Source organism: Neomonachus schauinslandi, chromosome 7 (assembly GCF_002201575.2).
Source record: "Neomonachus schauinslandi chromosome 7, ASM220157v2, whole genome shotgun sequence".
Taxonomy (NCBI): Eukaryota; Metazoa; Chordata; class Mammalia; order Carnivora; family Phocidae; genus Neomonachus; species Neomonachus schauinslandi.
Genome location: NC_058409.1, coordinates 123,913,295 through 123,934,042, shown reverse-complemented (window position 1 = coordinate 123,934,042; position 20,748 = coordinate 123,913,295). Strand labels below are relative to the sequence as shown.

At 39.2% G+C, this 20,748-nt stretch overlaps 1 protein-coding gene across 1 annotated transcript in view; it reads left to right on the top strand.

Moving 5' to 3' along the window:
* The window catches only part of TTC23L (tetratricopeptide repeat domain 23 like), a 50,576-nt gene extending 31,552 nt beyond the window's left edge, over positions 1-19,024 (top strand). Inside the window, exons 8-11 of the mRNA XM_044916681.1 lie at positions 2,332-2,459; positions 9,438-9,520; positions 18,124-18,197; positions 18,888-19,024. Coding sequence (XP_044772616.1) covers positions 2,332-2,459; positions 9,438-9,520; positions 18,124-18,197; positions 18,888-19,024 — 422 coding nt within the window. The remainder of the gene's footprint in view (positions 1-2,331; positions 2,460-9,437; positions 9,521-18,123; positions 18,198-18,887) is intronic.
* Positions 19,025-20,748: the final 1,724 nt, after the last annotated feature.

Below are 20,748 nucleotides of genomic sequence, written 5' to 3'. Positions count from 1 at the left end.
CTCTGTCTGTCAAATAAATAAATAAAATCTTTAAAAAGATAAAAAAAGAAAGAAAAAGAAAGTCTAAAGAAATAAAAAACCTGAGCAAAGACATTAACATTCAGACAACATAGGAGGAGATAGACTCTGTAGTTTAAGTCTAGGCAATTCACTAAAATAAAACAAAAACTCACAAAAATATATCAGAATCTGTTGTTGCTACTATATAATGTCTAAAATATACAGTTTTCAACAAAAGAGAAACATACAAAGAAACAACCCATGGCTTTTACTCAGAAAAATAGTAGTTAATAGATATTGACGCTAAGTAGGCTACATGTTGGATTTAGCAAAGACTTCAGAGCACCGATTATAAATATCTTCACAGGATTAAAAGAAACTGTCCAAAGAATTAAAAGAAAATACAATGAAAATAGGAAGTCTCAATAGAGAAATATAAACTATTTAAGAAAAAAAACAGCCAAATGGAAATTCTAGAGTTGTAATATACAGTAACTGAATGAAAATTCATTAAATGGTCTCAACATCAGATTCAAGATGGCAGAGGAGAGAATGAGATAGCTCAAAGGTACGGCACTAGAGATGATCTCCAAAGAGCAGAGAAAAAAGGTATTGAAGAAAAATGAACAATGCATAAGAGATCTGTGGGACAATGCCTGGTGTATCAACATACATGTAATAGGAGCTCCAGAAGGGCAGAAGACAGAATGAGGCAGCAAATGATCTAAAGAACTAATGGCCCCGAATTTCCCAAGGTTGTTATCTACAGATCCAGAATTCTCAATGCCAAGTAAGATAAGCACAAAGAGAACCACAAATAGGCACATAGTCAAATTGCTGAATAAAAAAAAGAAACCTTGAAAGCAGCAGTGGAAAAACAGCTTTGTACAGGGAAACAACAATATGATTAATGGCTGATTTTTCATCAGAATAACAGAGGCTAGAAGGTAATGGAAAAACATACTCAAAATATTGGAATAAAATTCAACTAAAAACTGTATATTCAGGAAAACTACCCTTTGAAAATGAAGGTGAGGGGCGTCTAACTGGCTCAGTCGGGAGAGCATGTGACCCTTGATCTCAGGGTTGTGAGTTCAAGCCCCACATGGGTATAGAGATTGCCTAAATAAATAATACTTTTAAAAAAAGAAAAGAAAATGAAGGTGAGATCGACATTCCCTGATAAACAAGATTTGTTGGTAGCAGTCTTGACCTAAAATAAATACTGAAGGAAGCCCTTGGGCTGAAAGAAAATGGGAGCACATGGTAACTCAAATCCACAGAAAGGAATGAAGAGAATTGGAACTGATACGTGGATAATAGACTGTATACATGAACACAAATACTCATCAACTTGTGAATGGTAAACAAAACGTGTATCTACTCAGCAGAAGGAGGAATAAAGTACTAATTCATGCAAGAACATAGATGAATCTCAAAAACAGCATGATGCATTTTGAAAGAATCACAAAAGACTACATGCTGTATGAATCCAATTATATGAAATTTCTAGAAGAGGCAAAAACAGAGATAGAACAAAGATCAGTGATTGCCTCAGACAGGATGAGAGTAGGCATTGCTTGCAACCAGCCATGAAGAAACATTTTGGGCGTGATGGATATCTTCTAAAACTGGATCTTGATCAGGATTACATAACTATAAATTTACTAAAACTTCATCAGACTGTGTAATTACAATAGTTGAATGTGTGGTATGCCAATTATACCTTAATACAGTGGTAAAAAATGTTAACAGTGCCTGTTTCTGAGTAGTGTGCGTGGAGATAATTGTCCCTTTCTTTTTGCTTCTATTGCATTTTCTAGACTGATTACATAAACATCTATTATGTTTGGAATAAAAGACAAGTTAAAAGTAAATTTTTAAATAACAACTCTATTTAAAATACTTTTGAAACTAAAATTCTCCCTCTACACACACACACACACACACACACACACACACACACACACACACACGCCCCTGGCAGGAATCCTGGTAAACAATACTCTCTATCAGAGTTTAATTTAGCTAAATATATAGTCTTTCATTGCCCTTGGGGGTTTAATATGGTAGTTATTTGGGGGTCTTAGGATAGGCTGTTCAGGCATGGCTTTCTTTTCCTACAGAAAAATCCATACCTTTCATCAACAGAATAAAATTACGTCAACTGATGCCATCAAATTATATCTCAGACTTTCTGAGGGTCCTTATGAGACCTGGAATGAGAATAGGCAATGACTTTAAGTATGAAATGTCTAATTGAGCCAAAGCTGTATTAGCTACTTGTAAAGGCTAGCGGCCTGCCTTAAATGTTCCCCCCTTTTTTTGCAGATGCTGTTGAGATATATTTTATAAAAAGTATCAATGCGTATCAAGCAACATTGGGCCCAACAGGTTATGAAACACTGACGACCATTGAAGAATTCTGCAAATGGCTTGTCCAAAATGGGGAAAAACAGGTAAATCTGAACAGGTAAATCAACAAGAGACAGTGTGATCTTGGGCAAGATCCATTCCTTCATCTGTAAAATAAATATAATAATAGTTCCTCTCTCAGAGAGTAGTCATGCATGAATTAACTATTATTATTAAACATAAGCTTGGAATGTTACCTCTTCACAGAAACAGATTACTTAGGTGACATGTCACAACTGCCTGGTCCAGGTGGGTTACGTCAGTGTGACGTAGAATGCCTCTTCCGTAGAGTTAATGGATTAGAACTGGCATACTCCTTCAGAATTGCCCGGATGATTATAATACACTTTTCTTTAATTCCCTAGGAGGCTTACAGACTGCTAAAGGCCGCCCTGAGGTCTCAGGTCATCAGCTATGGTGACTGTAGTGAAAAGGTGGCCGAAACTTTTTACAACATGGGCAGGATCTGCTTTGCCAAAGGAGAGCTCAGGAAGGCAATTCAGCTGTTAAGGAAGGTAAATGCTGGCTGCTTTTTACATTTTCTCCCGGGCCTGTAAGCACAATGTGAGGAGTGATGCATGTGTGTGTGTGTGTGTATGTGTGTGTGTGTGTGTGTGTTTATTTTCCCTTTCTTTCCCACCCCTCCCCTCCCTTCTGCTTCCTTTCACCTCTCTCTCTTTCTTTCCTTCCTTCTTCTTTTTTCCTTCCTTCTCTATTCCTTTTTATTTTTTAAGTAAAGCGAAAATTCACTTTCTTAGATGTGCTAAAGGAGAATATGATACAGAAAGTTTTGTTGTGTGAATGCCTGGACCAGAGTCTTAAAAGAGTAACACCCCAATGTTAGAATCTGGGTCTGGCAGTGGCCGAATATCAGGAAAGCACCCAAGGTTGGACGGAATCAGGAACACCTTTTATAAACCATTCTTACCCAAGTACCGATTCTTCTTCCAGGGGGCTCAGAGGTCCCTGGATGTTCATATCTTGTAGTAGGATCTGGCAAGAGGTGTGACCAAACAGTTGTTCAGCTAGTCAGCATACTGACAGACCAAGGCTAAAGACATGATAGATCAGTAGGGATGTCTCTACATAAAATCTAAATTTGTTCAAGGTCAGAGGAAGAGTTGGTAAAGACCAATCAGTACTCATGTGAGGAGAGTGGAGTCCCAAGCAATCCGTACATGTACATTGGCAAACATCATGTCTGGAGAGATTTTTATCTCATTTCAGGTTAACTAAACAGAATCAGAAAATAAGTTATGAAGACAGTGAATAACAGGAGAAAGGGGGCCTCATTTTGAAGATTCTGAGAAAAAGAAAACCTTAAGAAAATAAGTTGCAGGGATCAGAAGAGTGTCTTTGAGGGAAGCATGAACATAGGGATGGGAGCAGAGAAACCTATAAGGAGAGAAAACTTTACAATGAAAGGATGACAGTCTGAGGCCAAAAGATGAGATGAGATTTAAGAGTGAAATAAGGAATTTCAAGGAAACAACAAATCCAATAGAATTCAAATCTACATGGAAAATAGGGAAGACTGTCTTAACATGTCACAGTGATGGTGAGATTTCCCAAATCTAAAATTGCAGCGGTGTCAATAAAAATCAAAACAAAAATGAAACAGACTAACAAAAGACAGAGTCCTGAGCCTCACCTCAAACATTTAAATCACAAGTTCTAAGAGGTGTGTCTAGAATCTGTATTTTTAATACTTCTAGAGATGTCATACCCTGCCCATTTAAAGGATCAGAGATTTATATGACAGACTCGAAAATCTGTCCTAGAATGCAGACAGGAGAGAGAGAGAGATAATGAGAAAGTCGCTATGGAGGGCAGAGTAGAGATTCACCTAAAGAACGATAATACTTGGAAGAGAAACAGTAATCAAAGAAATCATTGAAAACAACTTTTCTGAAAACAAACAAACAAACCAACCCGCCCCAGCATACATGTTATAAGGGCTTACCATATTCTACACAAGACGAAAGGAGAGCCCGTTCTAGATATTACTTGCTAGTGGCTGTCTGAAGCCATAGCCACCTCCTCCATTTGGAATAGGGAGTCAACTTGGGGATTTAGGATTCTGTAAGGTAGGTGGGGGCTGCATCTTGGTTATCGGCTTTTATCCTGAGGGCTCTAGGCCCTACTTCAGTGTCCCAGCCCAGACAGGCGGGGAGGTGTAGAAGGGCATGCTGACAGTATGGCTCTTGTTTTGAGCTTTGAACTCCTTCCTCATGCTGGGGATCTGCTATGAGTGGGATGCTGGCCATGAGGTTTCTGAATTAGCCGATGTTAATAGATGCTCTTCTGGGGGTTGGCAACTACTCCTGGAGCTAAAACGAAGGCGAGAGACCTCAGCAAAAGTTGATGCTGTGAGGAAACCCCTTTGGCAGACAGAATAGAGCATAAAGAGAGTGACACTTTGGGCTGACTTTTTTTCTTGGGCAGTCCAATGTTCATGTAAAAGGAGTCAAAGTTAAATGCAGTAGGGTGGAGGTGAGAAGATAAAGAAAAGACAAACCTTAAAAATTATAACCTTGTGATGGAATAATTTTTATTTGCATACAATAAACTGCACACATTTTGAGGTGCACAGTTTGATCAGTTTTGATATCTTGACCTGTGAAACCGTTGCCACAATCAAGGTCATGAATATATCCGTCACCCCCAAAAGCTTCCCCAGTCCCCTTTGTAATTAATCAATCCCACCCCTCCCCCACGCCCACCCCCACCCCCAGGCAATAACTGGTTTGCTTTGTCACTAAAGATACATTAGCATTTTCAAAAATTTTATATAAGTAGAATCCTATAGTTACACATTTTTGAATCATTCTTTCAGCATAATTATTTTGGGACTTATCCATATTATTGTGTGTATCATGGTTTACTTTTATTGCTGAATGTTACATTACATGGACAACATGATTTTTTTTATCCATTCACCTGATGATGAACATTTGACCGTTTCCAGTTTGGGTTTATCATTGATAAAGCTGCTGTGAGTGCTCATGCACAAATCTTTGTGTGGATATATACTTTCTTCTCTTGGGTCAATCCTTAGGAGTGAAATGGTAGCACTATGTAATATGATAGGTGTATGTTTACCTTTATAAGAAACTGCCAAAATTTTGGAAAATGGTTGCATCATGTTCTATATTCCCACCAGCAGGGTCTGAGAATTCAGTTCCTCCACATCCTTGCCAGTAGCTGGTGTGGCCAGGGCTTTTCATTGTAGCCACCCTAATAGGTATGTAGCGGTATCTCATTGTATGTGGTTTTTAAGACTTCCTTCCTTCCTTCCTTCCTTCCTTCCTTCCTTCCTTCCTTCCTTCCTTCCTTCCTTCTTTCCCTTCCTTCGTTCCTGTCTTTCTTTCTTTCTTTTAGAGTGAGAGAGAGATAGAGAGAGAGAGAGAGAGAGATCACAAGTGGGGGGAGGGGCAGAGAGAGAGAAAGAGAGAGAATTACAAGCAGCCTCCCCGCTGAATGTGGAGTCCAGACAGGGCTCAGTATCACAACCCATGAGGTCATGACCTGAAATAAAATCACAAGTCAGATGCTCAACCTACTGAGCCACCCAGGCGCCCCTCATTGTGGTTTTCATTTGTATTTATCTTGAGCATCTTTCCTTGTCCTTATTTCTCATTTTATCTTCTTGGGTGAAGTGTTGATCCAAATCTTTTGCTCATTTTTCATTAGTTGTTTGCTTTCTTATGATTCTTTTAAAAGTTCTTCATATATCCTAACCACAGTGTGTATGGTGCCTGTAGACTTGTATATGACTCCTTTAAGATAATTGTAAAGTTGCCGGTGTACAATTGTTGGGTGTTTGTATAAACACATGTTCCTAGTTCATGCCATAAATGATGCTATAAAGTGAAAAAAATGAAAGTTCTTCATATATTCTAGATACAAGTTCTTTATTTTTTAAAAAAAGATTTTATTTACTTATTTGACAGAGAGAGAAAGCATAAGCAGGGGAAGCAGCAGAGGGGGAGGGAGAAGCAGGCTCCCCTCAGAGCAAAGAGCCCGATGCAGGGCTCCATCCCAGGACCCTGGGATCATGACCTGAGCTGAGGGCAGACGCTTAACCAGCTGAGCCACCCAGGCACCTTTAGATACAAGTTCTTTAACAAATACATGATTTGGAAGTATTCTCTCTTGGTCTGCAGTTTGCCTTTTCATTTTTTTAACAAATGTCTTGTGAAGAGCAGAAGTTTTAAAATTTAATGAAGTCCAGTTTATCAATTTGTTCTTTTATGGATTGTGCTTTTGATGTTTTATCTAAGAAATCTTTGCCTAACCAAAGCCACAAAGATTTTTCTCTTGTGTTTTCTTCTAGATTTTTGGTAGTTTTAGGTTTAACATTTAGGTCTAGATCCACTCGAGTCAGTTTTCCTATATGGTAGTAGGACTGGATCTCAGTTTAATTAATTAATTAATTTTGCATATGGATATCTGGTTGTTCTAGCACCATTTTTTGAAAAGACATTCTTTTCTCTACTGAATTATCTTTGCACCTTTGTCAAAAATCAGTGTGTGTGGATGTGGATTTATTTATGGATTCTTTTCTATCCCACTGATCTGTTTTTCTATCTTTTTTTAAAAGTAGACTCCACACCCAATGTGGGGCTTGAATTCATGCTCCTGAGATTAAGAGTCACATGCTTTACCAACTGAGGCAGCCAGGCACCCTCTGTTTTTCTATCTTGATGCCAATAACATGCTGTCTTGATTATTGTAGCTTTAAAACAGGTCTTGAAATCAGGTAGTGTTAGTTTTTCACCTTTGTTCTTCTTTTTCAGTGTTGTTCTCAGTATTCTAGGTTCTTTGCATTTCCACAGGAATTTTAGAATCACTGTATCAATTTCTCCAAAAACACGTGCTGGGATTTAGATTGAGATTACATTGAATGTATAGATCAGCTTGGGGAGAATTAACATTTTAACAATCTTGTGCTTCTTACCCATGAGCACATGGTGTTCCTCCATTTGTGTAGATGATCTTTACTTTCTCCCAATAATACTTTTTATAGTTTTCAATGTACATATCTAGTGCATCTTTTCTTAGTTTTATTCATACTGACTTCATATTTTGATGGTATTTTAAATGTGTCATATGAATTTCAATTTCTGATTGTTGATGCTAGTATATAGAAATACAAGGGATTTTTTTAATATAATAATTTTGTGTCCCATAAATTTGCTAAACTCACTTTTCTAGTAGCTGTTAATAGATTCATCAGATTTTCTACATAGATGATCATGTCATCTGCAAATAAAGCTTTACTTCTTTCATTCTGATTGATGCCTTTTATTTCTTATCACATTGGCTAGAACATCTAGTACAATGTTGAATAGAAGTGGTGAGAACAGGCAACCTAGTCTAATTCCTGTTTGCAGGGGAAAATAATTTAGTCTTTCATCAATTAGATTTGATGTTAGCTGTAGATTTTTTTATAGATACCTTCTTAGGGTGAGGAGATTCCCTTCTACTCCTGGTTTGCTAAGGAATTTTTGTTTTTAAATCAGGAATAGATGTTGGATTTTATAAGCTTGGGTATTGGGTATTATAAAAATTATTTTTCTGTGCCTACTGCTATAATCCCTGATTTTTTTTATGGATACTTCCTATTCCTGTGCCTTCAAGTTCACTGGTTTTTTTTCTTCAATGTCAAACTCTTAGTCCCATCCAGTGTATTGTTCCTTTCAGACATTTTCATCTCCAGAAGTTTGATTTGGGTCTTTTAAAAAAATGTGTTTTTCATGTCCTCACTTAATTTTTTTAATACATGATTAAAGTTACAATAACAGTTTTAATATACTTCTCTGCTAATTCTAACATCTTTATCAGTTTGGGATTGATTTTTCTCATATGGGTCACACATGCCTTGCTATCTTTGTATATTTTACCTTATTGGGTGCTGGATATTTTTGTATTCCTATAAGTATTTTTGAACTTTTTCTGGAAGTCAGTTATAGTTTGGTCCTTTTAGGTCTTGCTTTTTAAGATTCAGTAGGTGAGACTAGAGCAACATTTAGTCAAAGGCTAAATTTCCTCCATTACTGAGGCAAAAGCCTTCTGAGTACACCACCCAAAGGTCCATGAAAAATGAGGCTTTCCAGATTGGCTGGTTGGAATAAGCACTATACCTAGCCCTGTTTCCTCCAGCCCCGTCAGCTGATTCTTTCCCCAGCTTTAGATGTGCTAATCAATACTCTGCTGAATATTTAAAGGGGACCCACTGCAAATATTCCTGGATCTTTTTCTATGCAGCTGTCTCTTTTTTACTCCGCTCTGAGAGCCTCCTGGGACTCCCAGCTCCTTATCCTCAATTCAGGGAGTCTGCTGAGCTTCACTTTGTTCTTTTCCCTGCATCATGGCCTGGAAATGCTCTCAAAGCAATAATCTGGGGGCAGTCATAGGATTTATCTCACTTGTTGCCCTCTCTTAGGGACCACTGTTCTTTGTTGGCTGATGTTCAGTGTCTTGAAGATAGTTTCATATATTTTGTTTACTTTTTCTTTTTTTGGCTGTTTCAAGTGCAAGGGTAAATCTGATCCCTATTATTCCATCTTGATTGGAAAGAGAGGTCAGCAATAAAATTTTAAGTGGAAAACTGCCTAAGAGTAAAGTGATACAGCATGAGAATGAACTGCAAATTTAGGACCCACACACAGATTTCATTTATGTCCATCCATTTGGTCATAGCTATTTGGAAAATCTTCATGGAAACCACTATTGCAGCCATGTTTTGGCCCTGTTACTTTGGGGATCTGTAGCCACATAGGGCAGTGGTAGGTGCAGTGAAGGGGAATGATACACATAGAACATGGGAGTGTTCAGAGCCTTCAGTTCAGGCTCCTTGTCCTCCGTGGCTGGGAACCAGGAGGAGATGCAGTGCAGAAATTTGAAATGTAAACTCATGATAGCTCCATTCCACTAGTGCTCTCCTGAGTTTGGTTTATTATGAAGCTGCTTGCCATCTGATTCTCTTTAACCTGCTGTGTTTCTCAACTTACCTATAGTGTCTGATGATTCAAATCCTTTTATACGGAAGTGAGCACAGTAAAAGCAGAGACACAAGAGACCTCCTTAACCTATTGCAGAGGTGAGTTCTGGCTCTGATCATCAACCATGTCATCTGTGTGGATATGTGGATATGTGGATAACATGGCCTTGCCCAGATTCATTCACCAACGGTGATCACCTTTGTTATTCTTGCTAGTAAGGCAGAATGCCAACCTATACTATGGATTTGGCCAAATCCTTTGGAAGTAACTAGTTGATTTCTAGTAGTGCCTCAGAAACCAGTGTTATGGGGGTCTGCTGCAGTAATACTTAGTATTTATAAGATCTCTTTCAATGCTGAGCATTGGAACCAAATCCTACAAGGTAGTATCTCAGCTGACAACTTGTGACAGATCCAATATGGACTTATACAAAGTAAACGAATACATTAAACTTGTTTTTTCTTGCTGAACATACAAAATCTAGGTCCTTCGATATAAGGCAAGTATTTTGGCGGGGGAGGGGGTGGATTTAATTATCTCCAGAGTTAGTAATAAAAGAGTGTTTTGTGCAGACTTGTCCCTTTCTTTATTTGGCATATCATTGCTTTTTGTTCATCTCACAGTGATCCTGACCTTGAGCTATTCTCTCCAAAGACAGATTAAAATTTGTTGGGTGTAAGTGCCTATAACTGAGCTAGATCCTAGTCATGAAGTCATGAAGTACTTAATCCTCACAAATCCCTAGGATGATAGCTCTCATTTGACGGAAGGGAGCCCAATGTTCTGCAAAGGAACGTGCCTAAATTCACTTAGTCTTAGAGGTTTGGGCCTAAGCAAGTGTGACTCTAAAGGCCATGTACTTTTCCCTTAGAGCCCTCTAATAAGGAGGGGCAGTGTTATGGAGCGAGAGTCAGGACCCTGACTGTAGTTTACCAGAGGTGGCTCACAATGGGTACATTTCTCACCAGGCTGGACAGGTGAGGGACAAGATGAGCAGAGAGAACACATTCAGTGCATCCTATCCCCACCCACCTGAGTCAGAGCCACACCTCAACGAGGCCCAATAGAAGACTGTGTCCTGCTGTATCAGTACCCAGAAGAGGGCTCTCTAGCCTCTCTAGTAATGCCCATGTGAGGATGGTGTACGGGAAACTTTGTCCTCTACCTGCTAATGGGTATGCAAACACATTTTCCTGGTCAAGAACCATAACTATATATGTGTATATATATAGTTATGTGTGTATATATGTATAGTTCATTTCAGAAATGAACTTTCAGAAAATACATAGTTATATATATAGTTAAATATATAAAGTTCAGAAATGAACTTTCAGAAAAACAAAATATATATATATGTAGTATAATTTTTTTTTTTTAGGAGGGGGAAGGGGCAGAGGGAGAGAGAGAATCCCAAGTGGGCTCCACATCCAGCACAGAGCCTGACTTGGGGCTTGATCTCACAACCCTGAGATCATGACCTGAGCTGAAATCAAGAGTCGGATGCTTAAGACTGAGCCACCCGGGTGTCCCCATAATAAAATCATAGGTATACTATAGAACTCCTTCCAATCCCCTGGCATTATAAAAAATATATATACTATTTCTAACCCATAAATAATCCTATTAGGTAGGTGTTTTTATCTCCCATGTTCAGGTGATGGAAAGTTTGAGTATCTTGTTTGAAATCACCTAGCTGGTAAGTGTAGTAAGATTTGAACCCACATCTATCATATTTCAAAAATGCACTTCTTTTTACTATGGAATAAGGATTCTGACTTTGATGAATTTGAGAATACATATGGAGACACTTGGTTAGCAGGTAAGTCTCCAGAGGTGCATTTTACATATGGAGAAATGAGGACTGGTATTTACCCAGGAAGAGGCAGAGCTGGGATTTTGAAATCTAGCACCAGAATGTGCTCTTTGTAGGCAGTGTAGCTTACGCTCTGAAGGCAGACTGTTTGGATTTAAAACTTGGGCTCCAACCTCAGCTCTCTGACCTGGGTAAAGTTATTCAAGCTTTCTCGGCCTCTATTTATTTATTAAGAAAATAATAGTACCTTGCTCAAAAGGTGGTCTTTCTGAGAATAAGATTATGTATAATACAGCATACTTAGATCAAGTTCTGGCAGGTCTTAAATGCTCAGTGGATGTTGGAATAATAATAATAACAATAATGATAATCTTTCTGAGATGCTGGAGGTAATAGGTCTGAATGTTTAAATGAGAAGCTTTTGTATGTCATGCAACTATTACTATTTTATTTTACAAGTAATGAGTAAAGAGTATATATTACTGGATTCATCCCTGTCAGCTTAACCTGCCTCTGCCATGTACTAAGTAAGTGGCCTTGAACCTTGGTTTCTCCATCATTAAAATACAGATAATAGTATACCACATGAAGTTGTTGTGTGTTTTAAATAAAATAATGCATAGGACGGTGCCTGGCAGAGTACGTGCTCAGTCAATATTTGCAAAACAGCCTTCCCTCCCCCTTCTCCCTCAAGACTGGAGCTAAAGTTCCACTCAGCTTGTATTTAACAAGAGAAATTTCAAAGTAGCTGGAGTGAATCTACTTCCTCAGTAGCCTGAGGTTTTCCTTCCAGTCTTTCACTGTTCCTTGTTCCTTGTCTGTGGTTTGAAAAGAACCATAGGAGAAGAAGTAATGAGGAGGGGTTGGTCTAACCTCATTCAGACCCCAGGTGGTATGAATTTCTTTAGGTGCATGGAGACTGACTCTCTCTGTAAATGGCAGTGAGACTGGGACCTGGCAAGAAAATCCATGTAAGAGGAAGAGTCTTTTGAAGGGTTCTGCTGTAGGAGAAGTTGAATCAGTAGAGGTTTTTCTTCCACCGAAACAAGCCCATATCTCATTCCCCAAGAACTGCTGAGCAAAGCCATAGGAGTAGCTGCCAAAGCCCAGATGTCAAAAAAAACCCAGTACAAAAATTGTTCTCTTTGCTTGAGCATTTCGCTGGAATAATCAATCCCACATGGCCTGGAACATTGCGAGTTTTCCGATGTGCTCTTGTGCTTTCTACCCCACCTCCTCCGGAAACCCCATGACAACATCCACTGGATGTTCACTGCCAGGAGCCCAAATTCTTGGCTTTTAAAGCCTCTGCAAAGAAGTGAAAGCAGAAATGGCCCCTTGAAGCAGGAGTTAATTCTAAGTTTAAATGGTAATTGCAATCCTCAAGTTAAGATTTTAGTGTACTGAAAAGGCACAGAACATCTCAGATTTGGGAGTAAACTTTTACCTAAATCACAAATGTACTTCAGTTTTAATTATTTACATATCAAGCTCCTTCTAGGCACTAAAAATACTAATATGTTTAAGATAGAGTCCTTTCAGAAAAACAGACACACGTGACTAGATGACTAGTCTGTAGTAAAGCATTGATAGAAATGTAAACAAAGAGGACAAGTAATACATTGAAATATGGGTGGAAACTGTGTGTACACTGGGGGCAGGTTGCTGGGTCTTCAAAGGAAAATAAAATATCAGCAGGTAGCAGAGAAGCCAGAGGAGGGCATTTCTGGTAGCAGGAACAAAAGCACAGTGGCATGGAGATATTTGATATTTCTGAGGAAATACAAGTGACCGAGGGTGGTTGTGTTTTAAGGTACACGAGTAAGAACATGCTAGAGATGAGTTTGGAAAGATAAATTAGGGTCAGGTTTTGTGATGTTTTATGTGCCATGCTAAGGTGTTTAGAACTTATTTAGTAGTCAGAAGGATTTAAGCCAGATATGACATAATCAATTATTGGCTCTACAACATTAACTCAATGGAAGGATAGATGGGACCTAGGGAGATTTTAGAAGTAGGGAGATCAGTTAGGAGGCAGATACAACAGTCCAAGGGGGAGGTATTGGGAGCCTTAATTATCTAAAGCCATAGTAGGGGGAAGGTGGAGAGGATGGATTGAGAAACAATTTGTGATCTATTCTAAAAAGACCTTAGCACCAATTCGATGGGAGGTGTGATGGAGGCAGGAGTCACAGGAGGCTTTGAAGTTTCTAGCTTGGACAATTGGATGAATGGCAATGCCACTAAATGAAATAGTGTTGACAAGTGGAGATCATCCTGGAGGATGTCTAGAGGGCCTGAGGAAGATGATGATTTCTATTTTGGATGTGTTAAGTTTGAGGTACCCACAATGTGTCCACTTGGCAATATCTAGTAGGCTGAATGGTCCAGGAGCTCAAGGAGATAGATTCTGAAGTGAAGGGAATGGATACGAAACCCATGGAATATGTATATGTCAAGTGAAAGGGCTCGGAGAGAACACTTACACTGATTTTAGAGATAATATATGCAATATGATTTGGAATCAAAACAGGGCTTAAATTTGAGCTTTCCTATTTGCAGTGAGACTTCCTGTGTCTTCCGTTCTTCATCTAAAAAAACTGAAGAGGCGCCTGGCTGGCTCAGTTGGCAGAGCATATGACTCTTGATTTGGGGGTTGTGAGTTTGAGTCCCATGTTGGGAGTGGAGTTGACTTAAAAAAATTAAAAGAAATAATCTTAAAAATGTGAATAATAAGAGCACTCTATTTTAAGTGCTTTACTTAATGTATGGCACATAGTAAGCTGTGAAATGTTAGTTATTGTAATTACTATTATTCTATTATTTGGGGGTCATGCACAAGGAGGGCCTTCTGTCCTTGTAGATTTTATTTTTAAGATTTTATTTATTTATTTATTTATTTATTTAGAGCATGGACGAGAGGGGGGGATGAGCAGAGAGAGAGGGACAAGCAGACTCCATGCTGAGCAGGGAGCCTGACACGGTGCTCCATCTCAGGAACCTAAAATCATGCCTTGAGCCAAAATCAAGAGTCACAGGCTTAACCGACTGAGCCACCCAGGTGCCCCTAGATTTTTTTAATGATAGCAAAACAGTAGGAAAAACTCAAATGTCCACCAGTAGAAACACCGGTACATGTTTATGGTCAATATAATGAGGTCCATGTTTATGATCATATAATATGGTCATTCAAAAACATGAAGTGGAGCTTTGAAGAGTTATAGAAAAATACTGCAGATATATTATTAAGGGTAAAAACATGAAAAATACATATTAATGAGTATTATATGTAGTATAACCAATAAATATATATAAATATATAGTTAGTAAAGGTAACAGTAATTATCTCTGGACATAGGATTATGGGGGACTTTCAACTTCTGTATTATATGTTTGTGCTATTTGACTTTTTTTCTTTACAACAAATATGTATTATACCTGTGATAATAAGAAAGATAAGTTTTTAAAGAGTATGGCATGTGTGTCAAATATTAAGAGACAATATAATGTAGTGTTAAGAGAATGGACTATAGTCAGATGCCTGGGCCATAATCCCAGCTCTGTTATTTATTGGTTGTCTGACCCTGGACAAGTAAGTCACTTTACTTCTCAGTTTCCTTACCTATAAAAATCTATAAAATGTGACTAAATACATTAATGTAAATAAAACTGCTCAGAAAGAGGCCTGACAGAGTATGTGCTAATTAGAGGTGATGGAGGATGATGATGATGATGATAAGAGAATGAGGACTAATAAGAAGCCACTATGCTGGCAAATAGAGAATCACCAGTGTGATTAGACCAAGCTATATTGGTAGAACAGATTTCTGAGATTACTGCAGTAATCCAGATAGCTGATTAAACACCTCTCCAAATCAGGAACTCACTCATTACCTGTCAAAGTGGCCCTTTCCAATACTGGACAGTTCTTATGGTTACAAGAATGTAACAGTCAAGGTCATGGACTTTAGAGTCAGATGGGCCTGTGGAATCCAGGCTCTGCCATTTTCTATGTGTCATTAGGCAAGTTATCCTAAGCCTCAGTTTACTCTAATGAGGAGTAGAATAGTATCTATAATATGGAAACGTAAGGAAGAACAAATGAGATTTTTACATAATGCACTTAGCACAGTATCTGGCTTATGGTAAATAAATACTAGCTCAATAAATAAATAGTCAATAAATACTAGCTACTTTTACAACTCCAGCTAGTCATCCAGACATATAGGAAGGATGAGAGTATGGTGCATCAACTTCATTTTTGTTATTTTTAAATGTTTCTAGGACAGCCGCATGCCAAAAAGCTATTTCGGTATTACTTTTGGAGGGTCTTAAGATGTAGAAGCCAGCAGAAGCAGCAGGGAGAATCATCCTTTTCTCTTCACAAGAGGGGAAAGAAGGAATGCCCACTGATCGATCAGTGGTCTGCGGTCCTCTTGGTCACGTGAACAGAACAGAACAGCCTCTTCTGGGCTGAGGGGCTAGGCAGGGAAAGCCGAGGAAAGTAGGATTTGGGGAGAGTATCTCCAGAGAGCAGTGCAGCAAGGCAGAGCATAGGTGATGTGCTGTCGGCCAAACCAGCCTTGGGCAAGACCTTCGTGATGAACTTTATGCTCCATCATCTGGTTGCCCGGCTGCGGCGTTCCTGTTCTTTTCCCAGCATTTACCAGTAAATATTCCAACACTGCCTCTACAAAATACGGGGGGAAAATATTTGGGCAAACCTTGGTGTATGAGTGGGTGGGAGGCAAATGTACTCTTGCATCCCGGTGCCAAGGGGCAGCGGCTTGTTCAAGGCAGGCTACTAGGAAAAGCTGGAGGCACTGGGGCAGATGGGGAAGGGAGCCTTTAGCTGCTCACCTTGGGGCCTCCCTGAGGAGGAACAGAGGCTGCTCAGTGACAGAGAGGTAGTTCGCGGTACCTTGTCTGTAGCAAAGCAGGGGAGGAATTCTACAATCTACAGCCTTCTGCCACATCCACAAAAATGGATTGTTAGGAGGACATAGTTTGGAAGAGGGCAAGGAGATCGAATATTTTTCATCTCATGGGCCCACTCTGTTAGTGGTTTCCTAGAGCGATGCTTGACGTTCCAGAGCAAAAGCCTGGGTTTGGTGGAGCTGATTTACTAGTATTGCCCCGGGGTCTGGGTGCGGGGGGATGGCTGACCCGCTGTCACAGATTTGCTATTCGGGTACAGCGACAAGAGCAGGATACATTGAGTGAAGGCACCTCATGTGTGAGGCCCAACTCTGCTATGAAATAGCTACGTGACCTCTGATTGCCTAAACATTCTGAGTCTGTTTCCTCATCTTTATTCATTCCTTCAACAAACATCTTGTGAGCACCTACTAAGCGCGAGGTGTAGTTAGAGATGCAGGCGCTAATAAAGATAAATAAAACATGGTCATTACTCTTGAGACAACAACCAAGTGGGAGAGGCAACCATGAAGAAATAATGAAAATATGAGTGAGTCCTGTAGTAGAAATCTCAGTGCAGTGGGAGTGGAGAGACAATCTAAGAAAGCTGGTTAAAGACTTCACTGAGAGGGTTACATCTGAGTTGTTTCTTGAAGGGCGAGTAACAGTTCATCCAGGTGGAGAAGAGAAACCATTCCGGGAAGAAGGAACTGTATATGCAAAGGCCCTGAGGCATGACAGAGGACAGTGTATCGAAGCAATGGTAAGTTCTTTACGGCTGCTGTACAAGGTAGCATTTCCTAGAGGGTACTGCAGGGGTTGCTGATTGCAAGGGATGTGGCAATGACTATGAGGAGGAGGGAGAAAGGCTCCAGAGGCAGATCAGTTTAGGCAAAAACAAACTAGGGTAAACGAAGTGACACGTTCATTTCCCAGACTTCTCAGAACTTTTAATATACTAAACTTCCCTATTTGGCATGTTGAGAACAAATTAATTTAAAAAAACAAAACACTGTATTCATATATACCTGAATTCTTTTTGAAATGGTCAGTGACTTAAATTTTGGCAAATAAAACACAGTCTTTAGAACCAAAGTAGAGAAACCATCTAAGATTTGGTTTTATTTTAAAGCAAGGGGTGTAGCACATGCTTGAACTGAGGGTACAAGAATGCTTTTGTAGTTTGGTGAAGAATTTGGGCCCCACTTCAGGACATAATAAAGTCTGTGAACACGACTACCTCACCAATGAACTATTTTATCTGATGGCAGAAACATGACTTCAGTACATCCCTATGAACTAATTTTTCTTTATGATTCATGGTGGTTGAGAGTTAGCTCCGGAGATAGACGAGCCTGGGTTCAGACCCCAGAACCACCACTTTCTAGCTGCAGGTAATCCTGGTGTCCTCATCCACAGAATGGAGATGAGAATGTACCTGTCTCTCAGTGTCGTAATGAAAATAAAATGTATGTAAAGTGGTTAGCAGGGTGCCCCGCCCCACAGTATTGGTATGTTACAGTATGTAACAAATAATAGCTATTTTTATTTTTACTGAAGCCTGGGCTTTGAGTTTATTACCTTCTAGTTACAACATTGGTGCATGAAGCAAAAGGAGAAGGTTGGTAACTATTGTTGGTGAAAAGCTACCACCAAGCTGGCGTGGAAAACATTTTGCTGGTTAACATCTCAAAAGCGAGCTGGAGCTTATCAGCCCTTGGAAACAGACAGCCTGACACAGTTACTTAAACCCAAAGAAGATAATGTATACACTGTGGATGGAAATCAGTGTCCTTTCAGTGACCTGGAGATTTCAGGCCAGGGGAATCCTGCCACCTTGTGGCAGGAGGGTAGCAGGCCCAGGCAGATTTCTGGTTACCATCACCAGCAGAGGTCCCTCAGATTTCTGCCCACCTCTGAGTTTATGAGACCCTGGGCCATTGACTTAATTTGCGCCTATTTCTTCTACAGATTTGAAATCACATTATCTCTTGGTTTACTGAGAAGGAAGTTAAAGTGCCAGATAGCGTTCTGTGTTTTATGCAGTCAGTAGTAGAGAATGAATCTGTCTTTAGTGGAACTTGCATAGAAGGAAAGTCTCATAAAATTTTGTATCTCATGTTTCTGTGGAACAAATGCTTTTTTTTCAGGCAAATAGGGGCTATGAAAACCACACTTTGCAGGCTTGAGGTCTAAATAGGAGATGACTGAAGAACACTTAATAGAAACCAGGTTTCTGGACCAGATTTCTTTTGGACCAGATTACTTCTAACTCCAGCCCAACTTCTCCAGTATTAGGAAATCAGAGTATGGGAATCTTAATGGCTGGAAATTTGGGAAGATAGATCCTCTTTGTAGCACTTAACAGGGCCTCTGGGCTCTAAAATCTGTGTGTTCATGAGAACAGACCACCTGAAAATTATGAACAATATAAAAGACCCTAAATTTGACAAATTTTTTCAGCTGTGATTAAAAGCAATCCAGGTATCTAAGACATCCTTGGCTGCCATCTGAATCGAAGGAAGAGCTCCCTGCTCTTCAGGGAGAAAAACCAAGACTCTAGAATCATTTTAGAGGCCTATTACAAGAGTCAATATTTTAGGGGTATGAGCACATGGTGAAATAGTTGCCTCAGACTCAGTCCAGCCTTCTAGCTTAATAAAGCAGTGATTTGAAGCTGGACGAGATGGCAAGAACAAAGAAAAATGCACAAATGGTTTTCTCCTTCCCTTTAGGTCTTCTGTTATTAGTAAAGAGAAAACCTCCATACAAGATAGCCAACAATAAAGCCAACCTGTTGATAACAAAAATTCTGGATCACAAGATAGATTTATCAACACTGATAGCAATGGCAGATCAAAGGCAGAATTAAGGACTGTAAAGAAAAAAAAAAAAGTCTACTGAGCAGCACCATTACAGGTAAAATACCCAGGGGCCATTAGAAAGCAGGATCCTGATTGGTAACTTGGGGTGGAGAGGGGGGTCAGAAATCTTTTTTAGACCGACGCTTTTAGTTTTTTAGTGACTGGGACTCCAATACCTTTCTTATTTCCCTTTTATAACTAATTTTTTTCAGTTCTGGTTTTTAAAGAAGATTCTGCAATATCTAAGTAGTTTATTGGTGACTTTTAATATACTATTTGGAAGTACTTTTAGTCATATCCTGTTTCAGGTCACTAAAACTGCCTTGTGAAGAAACATTTGATCTTCCGAAAACATTTGCCCTGGTCTCATGCCATGTTAAGAGTCAGAGAGGGCTTTTTGATTCTTATTATAAATGAAGAAACAAGGGACAAGAGAGGTTGATTTGTTCAAGGTCAGCCTGGCGATTATAAAGCTGACTTCCTGAATCATAGATGATTATACCTTCTATCCCACTAGGCTGCCCTCAACCCAAATTGGATTAAGGAGGCTTGTTTTATGGAAGGAATGTTCACCAAGGTTTAAAAAAAAAAAAAAAAAATCCTTACCCCCTGAACAAATGTGTATCTAGGAAAAGAAATTGGCAATCTCAAATTAAATTCCTTACTGCCTTCTTCAAGGTACTCAGGGAGAACAATCAGATCCCTGTGAGTTTATGATATAAGAAACTTTTATTTTCCCTTTTCATCGGTTCTCAGTTGGGTTAGCAGATTTAATGGAGCTCAAAGACTGTCTTTGGGATCCAAGTGTCTTCTAACAACATCTCTACTTCACTCAGTGCTTATAAGAATTGGTTCTTCATTCAAAAAATTATTTATCTGTCCTTTGTTCAGTCTGTAAAACCTAATGATGAACCAGTACCCAAGCAATGTATAGTGGTGAGTAGTGTGCTGCTTTGGCTTAAGTACATAATACCAGTTAATCCAATGGCTTGTCTACAGACTGGTAGTCTCCGTCCGTCCTGCAGCTATGTTCTCCCCTCGCTAATTCCCAGAGAGCTTTCAGTTTGGCACTCAGGGCTAAAGTCTCAGATTGCAGCCCTGCTTGAAGGCAGCTGTATCCCACTGACCTTTACTGCAGTGCTTGTGAACTGGTCACCCAGTCTGTCCTTGCTAATTTTAGCCCTGTCTGGAGATAGGCCTGCTGTTCTTACGCAGAATATTCTGAATTGACTAAAGTAGCCTCAGAAGAGTTGCTTCCATTTTCACATATCCAGATGAAAATGGGTTTTCAACAATGACTGTGATAAAAAACAAAAGTACTAGACAGAAGTGGCCATCTGGACTCCATTTTGCATAACACTAAAATTATTTTGGGGGACCCCAAACGTCTTAAGATCTCCAGACTGACAAACCTGTATCAATAAAACAATAGCATAAAGTGTAACATTGCAAAACGTTATTGGTGTGATCCTTTTATTGCATTTGAAATTAAACACTTAAATATTCCCAGTGTTTATTGTCAGAGTAAAGTTGCTAGTAGTCCATTTTGTGAAATTTTGATGTTAAATTGTTTAATGAAACGGTGGTGATAATGAATGGTGGCTATGGTTTAAATATCCTCATACCTGAGAAAATATTAAGTTGTTACTTATGTCGGTTCTAAAAGTTTTCAAATTTTAGTATTTTGTGAAATCCCCAAGTTTTAAGAAACCACCTTGGAAATAGTCAACTC